A 13,549-nucleotide genomic window follows, 5' to 3' on the forward strand; every position below is an offset into this window, starting at 1 on the left:
CTGCATTTTATATTTTTAAATTAAACTGTAAATTATGACAAACTATCATTACAGGTCATCATTATGCTAGTGAACATTACCAGAAGAGTAATACAATTATAATAAAGTAACAGGCCTGACTAAAGGCCTTCCATTTTAAATAATAGAAAAGGAATTGGGTATGGGGGGAAAGTTCTATTTTTCATACAAGGCTTTCAGTAACAGATTTTCCAGGGAAAATTCCAATAGAGTACCACAGTATGAGTCATTATACCCATAAAACCTAGCGGTCAAATAGGGAAATGGGTCCAATCATTTTTCCACCATTCATTTTTCCCATAGGGGGTTTTAGTAACACTTAAAATAAGGGCTGTGTTTTGTGTAGGCTTACCCTGGCATGACATGTTGATAACCATGTAAATCTCTCTTGGACAAGGTGACTTTTATCAATACATTCGCCTGTATTTACCCCAAAAATGAAATAATTAGCTACAAATACCATGATGATCTGGACGAGACTGCCGAATCGAGGCAAAGGTAACAATCTCTGGATTAACTATCTAATGTTGGCTAAATGTAGTAATGAATAAATTGGCTAAACTTCTGTTAGACAAGGTGTCAGCTAGAGATGACATACAGGAGCTTGCAGGGCTTTGTAGTATTGCATGAAACTAATTAGCATTTTCGAATCTGAGAGTAAATAGAGCCGATTATATTTATAAAAGTCACCTTGCCCGAGAGGTTTATTTGGTTTTCAAAGCGTCACGCCAGGGTAAGCCTACATGGAGCACAGCCCTTATTTTGAAGTGTTTCTAAAAATCCACTATGGGGAAAATGAATGGTGGAAAAATGATTGGAACCATTTCCCTGTTTGACCGCTAGGTTTTGTGGGTATTATGACGCTGCCACTGTGGTGCTCAATAAACCACAACAGAGAGGAAGAGGTGAAGGGAGAGTTTACTCCGCCCAAAATCTGTCCACGAAACAGGCCACGAAGTGAGGCATTTTTGCATGGAGGTCAATGAAAGAGTCCAATTTGGTCAACAACAGATGTAATTGCTAATTTGTTACATGAGGCTTATTTGATCTGTTCTAAGTTTCATAATGGTTATGTTGTTAGGAATTCGCTGATATGTGGAAGCACGTGGCATTTTGGAAACAAAAAAAAACAAAAAAAATGACTTTATATTGTTATTCAGACTGGAACGAATTGCAAAAATCGCTGACTTTTATCTCCCTCACCAACTTCAAACATCTGCTATCTGAGCAGCTAACCGATCGCTGCAGCTGTACATAGTCTGTCTATTGGTAAATAGCCCACCCAATTGACCTACCTCATCCCCATAGTTTATATTTATTTAATTTTCTGCTCTTTTGCACACCAATATCTCTGCCTGTACATGACCATCTGATCATGTATCACTCCAGTGTTAATCTGCAAAATTGTAATTATTCGCCTACCTCCTCATGCCTTTTGCACACAATGTATATAGACTCTCTTTTTTTTCTACTGTGTTATTGACTTGTTAATTGTTTACTCCATGTGTAACTCTGTGTTGTCTGTTCACACTGCTATGCTTTATCTTGGCCAGGTAGCAGTTGTAAATGAGAATTTGTTCTCAACTAGCCTACCTGGTTAAATAAAGGTAAAATAAAAAACACGTCTCTGCCCTTTCATTGGCTATAATGTTCTCACCTGATCTGGCCTCCTCCCTCCCTCCTTCCATCTTTGAGGACATGTAGTTCCATTGCTTGAGCGGTCACTCGATTATCTTGTCAATATAATAGAACATTTTTTAACACAATATGTGAAAACGATTTGATTGGTCACACGTCGAGGTGTGACGTTTACAGGGACGGTAACTGCCAAGGGACAAGCTTCGAGAATGCGTTTTCTTTCCGCCCTCTTATCCATTCTTTTCATAAAATACTAGAGTAGGCAAGAGCGAACATGGAGGAATTGAGCGCCGTAGGAGAACAGGTTTTCGACGCTGAATGCATCCTGAACAAACGACTAAGAAAGGTTAGATGTTGTAAAATATAATTTTCTCATATCCCAAAATATTTTCTGCCCACAGTTTGGTAACATTTCCCTTCTCTATTTTCGCAGGGGAAGTTAGAGTTTCTTGTAAAGTGGAGGGGATGGTCATCCAAGTAAGTACAAGTGGTGCTGCATCTGCGAGTGCAGCCTCAAACAATGAAAACAACAACAACGTGTCGCTTTTTGCTTCACTGTTGTAGTAAAAGGATTAATACATTCCCTAAATTCGCTCGAAAACATGCTACACGTGAAAACGAGAAATTATGGTTTTACTCTCGCCTCCCCATACTACTACTACTATTATTATTGGTTTTAAGGTTTGGAAATTAACCTAGTTAGTTATGCAAATCAAACAAATCGTTTAGAGGTTTGGTTTCTCGTATTCAATATCTGCTGGTTTGTTTATTTGACATTTTCTCAGTAATTAGGCCACACAAACTAGGCTATAGAAACTCATTTGATCACCCGCTTACTGGAGCTCTAGCTAATGGTTTATCAATCTAGCTTTATATTATATGCTTTGTTGATTAATAAATTACAAGCGGGAGTTGGTAGAGGTTTGCGTTGGGAAACGTATGCCGAGTCTGAAACACATCACACAAACTACAGTGTCCAGTTGGTACACTTGCCTACTTTTTGTGATGGTTGTTTAAATGTATATGCTAATGTGATATAGTTTATTTATTGCCTAACGTGACTCGGTAGTATACATAGAATCTTCGTAAATCAGTCTTTCCCCCCTTTCGGGCGCTCCAGCTGCCAGCGCGTCCTTGTCACAGTTGCCCTTGTCCCTTCTGTCCTTCTGTTTCATTGTTGCTATTAATCCCATCATCAATGGGCATTCTGCCTGTCACTCACACCCCGTTCTTAACCCAAATCCTCAACATTGCTCTCGGATTCTGCCAGCGCCATCGACATGGTCAAGTTATTTACGTGTTGTGATATAAACAAGGTAAGACGTGGTTGGTGGAAATTATAATGTGCTTGCCAATTCGTGATCTCTTTCTACATTAACTCAGTATTGGCCCTTTTGAGATTCTCTGATTCCTGTGAAGGTGGCAGATCATACACACTTGGCTTTAAATAAACTTCTCTCCTTATCTTCCCCCTTTGCTATGTAGTTAAGCCTCCCACTCACAGCTCTTTGCATATGCCTCCCATCTCTACACTATGTTACACTAGGCCTCCTTTCTCTAATCACTATGTTAGGTTACACTAGGCCTCTTATCTCTACACAGTCACTAGGGTATAGGTTATACTAGGTCTCTAGTCACTAGGTTAGGTTACACTAGGCCTACATTTCATTAGTGGTACACTGGTCCGTCCAATCAGTGCATTGAATAACTTGTATCATCAAATTTTACCAAGAAGTACTGCAATGTGGACATTTTTAAGTGATTTTAGTATTTTGATGGACATATTTTCCTTTTGCTTCAGGCACAATAGCTGGGAGCCACAAGCGAACATCCTTGACCCAAGATTATTGGCTGCATTTAACAAGAGGTGAGTTTCTATTTGCCCAGGACCTCACTGAGTGAGCTATCCACTATATCCAAACAATGCCCTCTGAAATGCTCAGGCAGGGGTTAATAGTGCCCCATTCAAGCCAATGTGGAGCCCACAGATCGGCATACAATCTGTGTTTTCAGGCTGTAAACACATCGATATGAGTTTAGGTTTCCCCAGCCCTTCAAGTTTTATTTGATGGTCGTTCTGTTCAAAATACATTTGATATAAAAATACATTATTTTGAATTGGTAAGGGATAAAATAATGCATTTGTAAAATAAAAAGAGTCATAAGTGCCAGTTAATCTTAAAACTGAAGCAGAGAAAATATTTCATTTCAAATGTATACTTTCTTTTGCAAACATACATTTGTAGAAGGATAACAACGATTTAAACACATATACAGCGGGAAAGGAGGGGGTGGAACAAATACAGGAACCAAATTTCCAAAAGTGAACGCGTATCTAATGATTTCAGATGAGCATCTGGGGTTTTTACTGCAACCCCTGATTTTGTTTTTGCCCAGCATTGGACGTTGTAAGGCCAGACAATAATTCACGAGATGTTACTTGTAAAAAATCCTGTCTCGCCATGAACACACAGTCCATATGTCTCTGTCAAGAAGAAGGCTACAAGTCTTGGATCACAGTGTTGTTTAGTGATAGAATACCCTCTCCTCCGATGGTTTCCAAAACACTCAACAGTGCTCGGTCTGTATCCTTGACTCCTGCTCTACTTCTACCATAACTACTGCTTATGAATGTTGTTTAGTGATAGAATACCCTCTCCTCCGATGGTTTCCAAAACACTCAACAGTGCTCGGTCTGTATCCTTGACTCCTGCTCTACTTCTACCATAACTACTGCTTATGAATGTTGTTTAGTGATAGAATACCCTCTCCTCCGATGGTTTCCAAAACACTCAACAGTGCTCGGTCTGTATCCTTGACTCCTGCTCTACTTCTACCATAACTACTGCTTATGAATGTTTCCTATATATTGTTTTTACAGTGAACAAGAAAAGGAAATCCTGATCTGCAAGAGAGGGAAAAGGCCGAGGGGGAGACCTCGAAAAGTTGTGGTATGCTTTCCTCAATACCTTTACAAATATTGAAAAGTATTTTCTACCAAAATGTCATAAATATAATGTAATATGACTTCTCTCTTCCTCATTTCAGGAAACTGTGCCTGAAGTGTCAAAGTCAAGCAGCTCTTCATCATCGTCATCTTCGTCTGGCTCATCATCGTCATCTTCTTCCTCTTCCTCCTCATCGGATGATGACGACGATGATAACAACGATAGAAAGGCAAAGCCAGGTCCCAGAACACGGGAGCTCCACCCCGTCCCTCAGAAGAAAGCACAGATTGTTGTGGCCAAGCCGGAGCCCCAGAGGAAGAAGCGAGGCAGGAAAGCACTGCCTGCAGAAATGAAGGCCATTCAACAGAACAAGGGCCAGCGCAAGATCATAAAGACAGTTGCCAAAGACTCCCCTGCAGACCTCCGAGGTGGAATCAAGAAACCCTTTCACCCAGCCAGCTTCACCTTCATGGGGTTGAACAGCAGAGGCCCTCTGAGTGTCCAGGGCAGATGTTCCCTGGCCCAGGGTGGGACTACTAAAAACTCCATGAACACTGCAGCCTCTGGCCGGTCAAATACCTCAGCTTCTCTCTCTTTCAACCAGAGATCCAACCAGAGCAAGAGTCAAGCATCTGACTTCAAACTGTCAGTCTCTGATGTGGACAGTGGAGCAGGTTTGGACTTAAAAACGACTGCAAGCAAATCTCCTGGCGTAGCAGCGTTGAATTTGCATAACTCCAAACTCTCAACCAGCAATGGCAACCTGCAAGGAGCTTTTCAGCCACAGCTGGGTTCCCACAATGGGCAGAAGAAACCAGATGCCCCTGGGCAAACACCAGTGCAGCAGGTACCCAATAACAAAACTGCTGCCCCCTTCTCCACTCCTAAAGGCCCTGCCAACCAAGCTGCAAGCCTTCAGGCACTAAACCTGCAGAGTGTGAACAAATCAACACAGGGCAACGGTACTCCAGGCAATGGCACTGCGCCAGTGTCCAACCTGCGAAGCACCGCCAACCTAGCACGGAAAGACACAGTTGGTCAGTATGGTCTAGAGAATAATCTTGTCCAGAGTCCTGTCACGCCTGGTGGACAACAGCCCAGAAAGAACCATCCTGGAGTTGATAAGGTCAAAGCGGAGGAGATCAGTGAAGCGGGTGTCATGACAGAGAGGCCTGAGAGGCTGACTACAACAAGGGCCCAAGGGAGGGTTGAGAAGAGCATTGTCCAGAACCCCTCTGCAGAGGCCAGAGACATCCTGGGCAAGCGGGAGAGATCTGCCTCCAAAGACAGTGGCAAGCCGGCCAAGGTCCTCCTGAGTGAGATGAGCACCGGTGAGGAGAGCACCTCCGACTCTGACCAGGATTCCCCCTACCCAAGTAACAGTCAGGACTTGTCCATCTCAGTCCAGACCGGCCAGGACTGGAAGCCCACTCACAGCCTGATCGAGCATGTGTTTGTTACTGACGTCACTGCCAACCTTGTCACTGTCACAGTCAAGGAGTCCCCAACCAGTGTGGGCTTCTTCAACATACATAATTATTGACTGAACACCGGTAATTGAGCTGCCTAGCAAAGGGGCTGCAAAGTAGACAGCGGAGGCCTTAAGTGAGGTATTGAATGAAGTAGATAAGTTAGAGCAGTGTTAATGCACATAGGTTTACTGCAGTGATGTGAAGTTTCCCCTTCTCTACAATGTATTAATCTGAAATCTGCAGACTTACTCTGAACTCTTTTGCTTTGTTCTGTTAGTAAGACAATGTACTTTTGATATATTGTACACATGAAACAAAACAAGCTAATCAACTGGAGGAAAGCTTTGTCTTACGGGAACTATTCAGGGCCAGGTGTAAACTAGATTGGTAGCTTGTTTCATTACAAAGTAGTAATGCAACTTTTAGGGATGTCATTGTAATGTAGCTACCTCCAGTTTAATCCAGCTCTCGTTTTGTATTCAATATTCTTGTGAAGTTCTTCTAGAACAGCAAACTTGGAAGTACTGTTTTTTTTCTCCCTCGAGTATAAGATGTTGTGACCATTACAATCAATTTGCCAATTCACATTAGTGTAAAGCACTGTAGTCTTATGTGAAGTGTAAAATTCCAATGAAATGACAAATAATAGCGACATTTTCCGATTTGAAAATGTAATTACTGGAAGAGCTCTTGAAGCTATAACATTAACAAAGAAGTTTGCAAGGCAAACCCGGTGTTGCATTGAGGACCAAGTTCTCATCTGTTGAAAATGAGTTTATTTCCTCAGTGCAGTCAGTCTTATCAGTGAAGTATTCCACCCAGGCTGGAGTACGAGAGAAGAAGATACACTATCTCTGTTCTCCCCTAGTGCTCAGATAAGACCGGTTACTGGCCGAGGTTACTCCTCTCCCTTCAGGTCTGTGCTCGCACAACCCCACTAGGGCATTCATTGGTGGGTGTACTCCTGTCACCACTGGTGATTATTATGGATGAGCCCAGTGAATAATTGCTGGTATAGATATGGCAGGACGGTGATGGACAGCACACCTGATGTGACTCCTCCACTAACCCAGCCATAGTACCCGTGAGGGGCCTCTTTGTGCCTTTATGAGTGCTGAGGCCAAGGGATTTCACTACTGTAGGAAGGGTGGAGGCAAAGGAAACCCAACAATGAACTAACTGCCTGGTATTGTTTTTCCTTGGCCACAAAATAACACCAGATTGAGTGTTTAGCAGCTTGTGTTCAAAGTGTAGGCCGATGAAATGCTAGATATTTTCCTTTGTTACATGCAGTGTGCATACACACACCACAATCTCATTTTACTCGGCTGCATGGGATCAGGAGTTGGGCTCTGCTACCCACAGAAGAAAAATGTGTTTATCTGATGTAACTGAAAAGAAACCACAACGTCTACTGTCTTTCTGCTCCCTAGAGAGGAGTTTAGCTACACCACTTCTGAACTCCCCACTCTAATCGTACTCTGCAGACCATGCTTTAAATGTTCTACTAAAATGAATCAACAAAGGCGTTACCCCAAAGAAAGCTAACGTGTCAGGTTTGCAGAGAAGGATAGTTATTCTAGTACATCTGTTAATTATGCACAGAGGTGGTAATCATTGCTCCCTACTTGTTTAAATCTTGCCACGCAGATGCACTGTGTTTGAAAGTGCAGTTGTGTCATGATGTAACCTATGTGGTAGCGTATTGTTTAAACAAATACAACAAGATATATTTTTAGTGGGAATTCTGGAGACACAACATGTGAGTGTGATTTGCCTCTCATACAGATCAGAGTAGCTAGGCATTGTCCAGACATGTTTATTCTTCAACTAGATTTACAATACTTACAGATTTACGGTCAAATTGACTAGACTAGGACCAGCAACCACTTAGGTGGTTTGAAGTGCTTGTATTCAGCTGTTTATGTTGATGGTTTCTATATGCCATAAACACTATTTGAGGCTATCTGGACCCTGGATTTGGAAAAATGTTCTCTCAAATATGTTCATATGCAAACATTACTGACATGATTAATCAGAACCTTGAAGACAAGGCATTGTGCCTTGATAGGTGAGAAATGACCCTCATCCACAGGGGTTCTTAAATGTTAATGACATTTGACAATTTATGGGATGATGGGGCACTTACAACTGGATTGCTTTGATAATTGTATCTCACATTTGACATTAGCTGGAGCCAGGCTACGGACTCCTGTAACAGAGGTTTTATGTTTTCCTCGCTCCATTTCTCAAACTGTGACGCGAGGGAGTGAAGGCATTCAAGAAAAGACAATTGTTGGGCTGTGGTCTTAACACATTTGTAATCTTATTTTGATATACTAACTATTTCATCTGAAGGCTGTATTCTTCAAACTATTTATTTAAACAAGGTCTTCAGGATAGGACAATGTCACCAATCTTTGTATTGTGCATGTTGTTGTGATATTAACCTTTAATAAATAGTACTTTCTTAATAAGTCTGGTAATCGTTTCTGTTTTCACTGATCATGTTGGGGGTGCCCCTTAACCCTCAACTCATAATTCCAACCCAAGTCATACACTTTCTGTTAATTTGCCTTAGTATTAGAAATTCTGCTGAATTTAAATAGCCAATAGGAGTCTGAATTAAATTATTAGGTACGTGTCAGTGTGTGTTACAAAAATACTCTTTGCAGGAGCCTCCTGAATATAATGTAGTTATTCGTTCAGTCACTAGATGCTGCTGTTGCATTTCAAAAAAGGCCCATTCAGAATGGCGTACTATGTTTCTCCCCCTGTAGGTGTAACAGATGGATGGGTTCACCAATGTAAAGAGGGGTGAGCACTCACTCACTCACACTCACGGGGTTGTGAGACTTGCTGTTCCATTTGAAAAGCACATACTCACATTTTTCACTCTGACAGATCAAATCACTATCTGGTTTAGCTCCTAATTGATCCAATTGGAAATCTATAATTTCCCTTCATGGGGATGTGTCTGGCTGAGCTAGTTACAGTACTGTCATTCAGGGTGTTCTAATCTACAGCCCCCTCCGCCTCTATGTGCCTGCTCACCCTGGTCACATGCTCCCTGGCTTTGGATTTAACTTCTACTGTAACAACAAAACAAATATCTACAGTAAAAGTCAAACATTTGGATTCACCTACACATTCCAGGTTTTTTTTTACAAGTTTCTACACTGTAGAATAATAGTGAAGACATAACTATGAAATAATACACATGGAATCGTGTAGTAGCCCAAAAATATATTTTATACTTGAGATTTTTCAAAGTAGCCAACCTTTGCCTTGATGACAACTTTGCACAATCGTGGCCTTCTCTCAACTAATTTCATGAGGTAGTTTTTAAAATGTATTTTTTATTTCACCTTTATTTAACCACGCAGGCCAGTTGAGAACAAGTTCTCATTTATAACTGCGACTTAGCCAAGATAAAGCAAAGCAGTGCGACACAAACAACAACACAGAGTTACACATGGAATAAACAAACGTACAGTCAATAACACAATAGAAAAGTCTATATACAGTATCTGCAAATTAGGTAAGATTAGGGAGGTAAGGCAATAAATAGTCCATAGTGGTGAAATAATTACAATTTAGCAATTAAACACTGGAGTGATAGATGTGCAGAAGATGAATGCGCAAGTAGAGATACTGGGGTGCAAAGGAGAATAAAATAAATAAATAAACAATATGGAGATGAGATAGTTGGGTGGGCTATTTACAGATGGGCTATGTACAGGTGCAATGATCTGCAAACTGCTCTGACAGCTGATGCTTAAAGTTAGTGAGGGAGATATGAGTCTCCAGCTTCAGTGGTTTTTGCAATTCGTTCCAGTCATTAGCAGCAGAGAACTGGAAGGAAAGGCAGCCAAAAGGAATTGGTTTTGGGGGTGACCAGTAAAATGTACCTGCTGGAGCACGTGCTACAGGTGGGTGCCGCTATGGTGACCAGTGAGCTGAGATAAGGCGGGGCTTTACCTAGCAAAGACTTATAGATGACCTAGAGCCAGTGTGTTTGGCGATGAATATGAAGCGAGGGCGGGCCAATGAGAGAGCCAACGAGAGCATGCAGGTCGCAGTGGTGGGTAGTATATGACTGTATCCAATTTGCTGAGTAGAGTGCGGTGGCTATTTTGTAAATGACATCGCCAAATTCAAGGATCGGTAGGATAGTCAGTTTTACGAGGGTATGTTTGGCAGCATGAGTGAAGGATGCTTTTTTGTGAAATAGGAAGCCGATTCTAGATTGAATTTTGGATTGGAGATGCTTAATGTGAGTCTGGAAGGAGAGTTTACAGTCTAACCAGACACCTAGGTATTTGTAGTTGTCCACATATTCTAAGTCAGAACCGTCCAGAGTAGTGATGATAGTCGGGCGGGCAGGTGCGGGCAGCAATCGGTTGAAGAGCATGATTTTGTTTTACTTCCATTTAAGAGCAGTTGGAGGCCACGGAAGGAGAGTTGTATGGTATTGAAGCTCGTCTGGAGGTTTGTTAACAGTGTCCAAAGATGGGCCAAAAGTATACAGAATGGTGTCGTCTGCATAGAGGTGGATCAGAGAATCACCAGCAGCAAGAGCGACATCATTTATGTATACAGAGAAAATAGTCGGAACCCTGTGGTACCCCATAAAGACTGCCAGAGGTCCGGACAACAGGTCCTCCGATTTGACACACTGAACTCTGTCTGAGAAGTAGTTGTTGAACCAGGTGAGGCAGTCATTTGAGAAACCAAGGCTGTTGAGTCTGCCGATAAGAATATGGTGATTGACAGAGTCAAAAGCCTTGGCCAGGACGATAAATACGGCTGCACAGTATTGTCTTATATCGATGGTGGTTATGATATTGTTTAGGACCTTGAGCATGGCTGAGGTGCACCCATGACCAGCTTGGAAGCCAGATTGCATAGCGGAGAAGGTACGGTGGGATTCGAAATGGTCGGTGATTTGTTTGTTAACTTGGCTTTCGAAGACCTTAGAAAGGCAGGGTAGGATTGATATACCGTAGGTCTGTAACAGTTTGGGTATAGAGTGTCTCCCCCTTTGAAGAGTAGTCACCTGGAATGCATTTAAATTAACATGTGTGCCTTGTTAAAAGTTAATTTGTGGAATTGCTTTCCTTCTTAATGTTTGAGCCAATCAGTTGTATTGTGACATGGTAGGGGTGGATGACAGAAGATAGCCTTATTTGGTAAAAGACTAAGTCCATATTATGGCAAAAACAGCTCAAATAAGCAAAGAGAAACAACAGCCCATCTTTACTTTAAAACATGAAGGTCAGTCAATGTGGAACATTTAAAGAACTTTGAAAGCGCTATGATGAAACTGGCTCTCATGAGGATTGCCACAGGAAAGGAAGACCCGGAGTTACCTCTGTAGCAGAGGATAAGTTCATTAGAGTTACCAGCCTCAGAAATTCCAGCCCAAATAAATGCTTCACAGAGTTCTTGAAACAGACATATCTCAACATCAACTGTTCAGAGGAGACTGCATTAATCAGGCCTTCATAGTCAAATTGCTGCAAAGAAACCACTACTAAAGGACACCAATAATAAGAAGAGACGTGCTTGGTCCAAGAAACATGAGCAATGGACATTAAACTGGTGGAAATCTGTCCTTTGGTCTGATGAGGCCACATTTGAGATTTTTGGTTCCAACCGCCATGTCTTTGTGAGACGCAGAGAAGATGATCTCTGCATGTGTAGTTCCCACCGTGAAGCATGGAGGAGGAGGTGTGATGGTGTGGGGGTGCTTTGCTAGTGATCTATGCATAGTCACTTTAGTAACTCTACCTACATGTACATATTACCTCAATTACCTCGACACCGGTGCACATTGACTCTGTACCAGTACCCCCTGTATTTAATCACACTATTGTTATTTACTGCTGCTCTTTAATTATTTATTATTCTTATCTCCTACTTTTTTTCTTAGGTATTTTCTTAAAACTGCATTGTTGGTTAAGGGCTTGTAAGTAAGCATTTCACTGTAAGGTCTACAACTGTTGTATTCGGCGCATGTGACAAATAACATTTGATTTGATTTATTTAGAATTCAAGGCACACTTAACCAGCATGGCAACCACACCATTCTGCAGCCCATCCCATCTGGTTTGCGCTTAGTGGGACTATCATTTGTTTTTCAACAGGACAATTACCCAACACACCTCCAGGCCGTGTAAGGGCTATTTGACCAAGAAGGAGAGTGATGGAGTGCTGAATCAGATGACCTGGCCTTCCCAATCATCCGACCTCAACCCAATTGAAATGGTCTGGGATGGGTTGGACCGCAGAGTGAAGGAAAAGCAGCAAACAAGTGCTCAGCATATGTGGGAACTCCTTCAAGACTGTTGGAAAAGTATTCTAGGTTAAGCTGGTTGAGAGAATGCCAAGAGTGTGCAAAGCTTTCATCAAGGCAAAGAATATATTTTGATTTGTTTAACACTTTTTTGGTTGCTACTTGATTCCATGTTTTATTTCACAGTGTTGTTGTTTTCACTATTATTCTACAATGTAGAAAATAGTAGAAATAAAGAAAAGCCCTTGAATGAGTAGGTGTGTCCAAACATTTGACTGGTATTGTATGTTGATATCACATCTCTATGTCCTCTGCCCACCCATCACAATAAAATATGGCTGCTCAACATCAAATCATGGATGCAAGCCAACTTCTCAAAGCCAAAGAGTAAAAAGCAGTGGTGTAAAGTCCTTAAGAAAAATACTTTAAAGTACTACTTAAGTAGTTTTTAGGGGTATCTACTTTGCTATTTATATTTTTGACACCTTTTACTTCACTACATTCCAAAAGCAAATAATATACTTTCTACTCCATTTATTTTCCCTGACACCAAAAGTACTTTGAATCCTTAGAAGAACAGGAAAATTGTCCAATTCAAGCACTTAAAGAGAAAATCCCTGGTTATCCCTACTGCATCTGATCTGGCGTACTCACTAAACACAAATGCTTTAGTGTCGCCTGGTTTACTTAATATAAGGGATTTGAAATTATTTATACTTTTGATCCATAAGGATATTTGAGCAATTACAGTTACTTTTGATACCCAAGTTTGTTTAAAACCAAATACTTTTAGACTTTTACTGAAGTAGTATTTTACTGGTTGACTTTCAATTCTACTTGAGTTATTTTCTATTAATGTATCTTTACCTTTACTCAAGTTTCACAATTGGGTACTTTTTCCACCACTGGTAAAACGTGTGCTGGAAAAGCTGGGTGGTTTCAACATGATTGAGGGTGTCACGGTCTCTCCCTGCCCCCAGGCCTGAAACCTTGGTGTTACCTTTGACCCCACTCTCTCATCTGAGTGTCACATCAAGAACATTGAGATGGTCTCCTTTTTCCATTGAGTTTGCCCCTTACCCAACCTGATGAAGGAAAACGGATACACACCTTTGTGACAAGCTGACAGAACTAACTGTTAACACTATTCTGTGTCATTAGTTCCAGATCCCTGC

General features: G+C 41.4%; 1 protein-coding gene across 1 annotated transcript; it reads left to right on the forward strand.

Annotated features, from left to right (window-relative positions):
* Positions 1-1,839: 1,839 nt before the first annotated feature.
* Positions 1,840-8,550, forward strand: LOC124015967 (chromobox protein homolog 2-like). Its single transcript, XM_046331470.1, has 5 exons — positions 1,840-2,002; positions 2,090-2,133; positions 3,458-3,523; positions 4,538-4,607; positions 4,705-8,550. The coding sequence occupies exons 1-5, from the start codon at positions 1,931-1,933 to the stop codon at positions 6,145-6,147; spliced, it is 1,695 nt and encodes a 564-aa protein (XP_046187426.1). The 5' UTR covers positions 1,840-1,930; the 3' UTR covers positions 6,148-8,550.
* The last annotated feature ends 4,999 nt before the right edge of the window (positions 8,551-13,549 follow it).

Source organism: Oncorhynchus gorbuscha, linkage group LG26 (assembly GCF_021184085.1).
Source record: "Oncorhynchus gorbuscha isolate QuinsamMale2020 ecotype Even-year linkage group LG26, OgorEven_v1.0, whole genome shotgun sequence".
Classification (NCBI taxonomy): domain Eukaryota; kingdom Metazoa; phylum Chordata; class Actinopteri; order Salmoniformes; family Salmonidae; genus Oncorhynchus; species Oncorhynchus gorbuscha.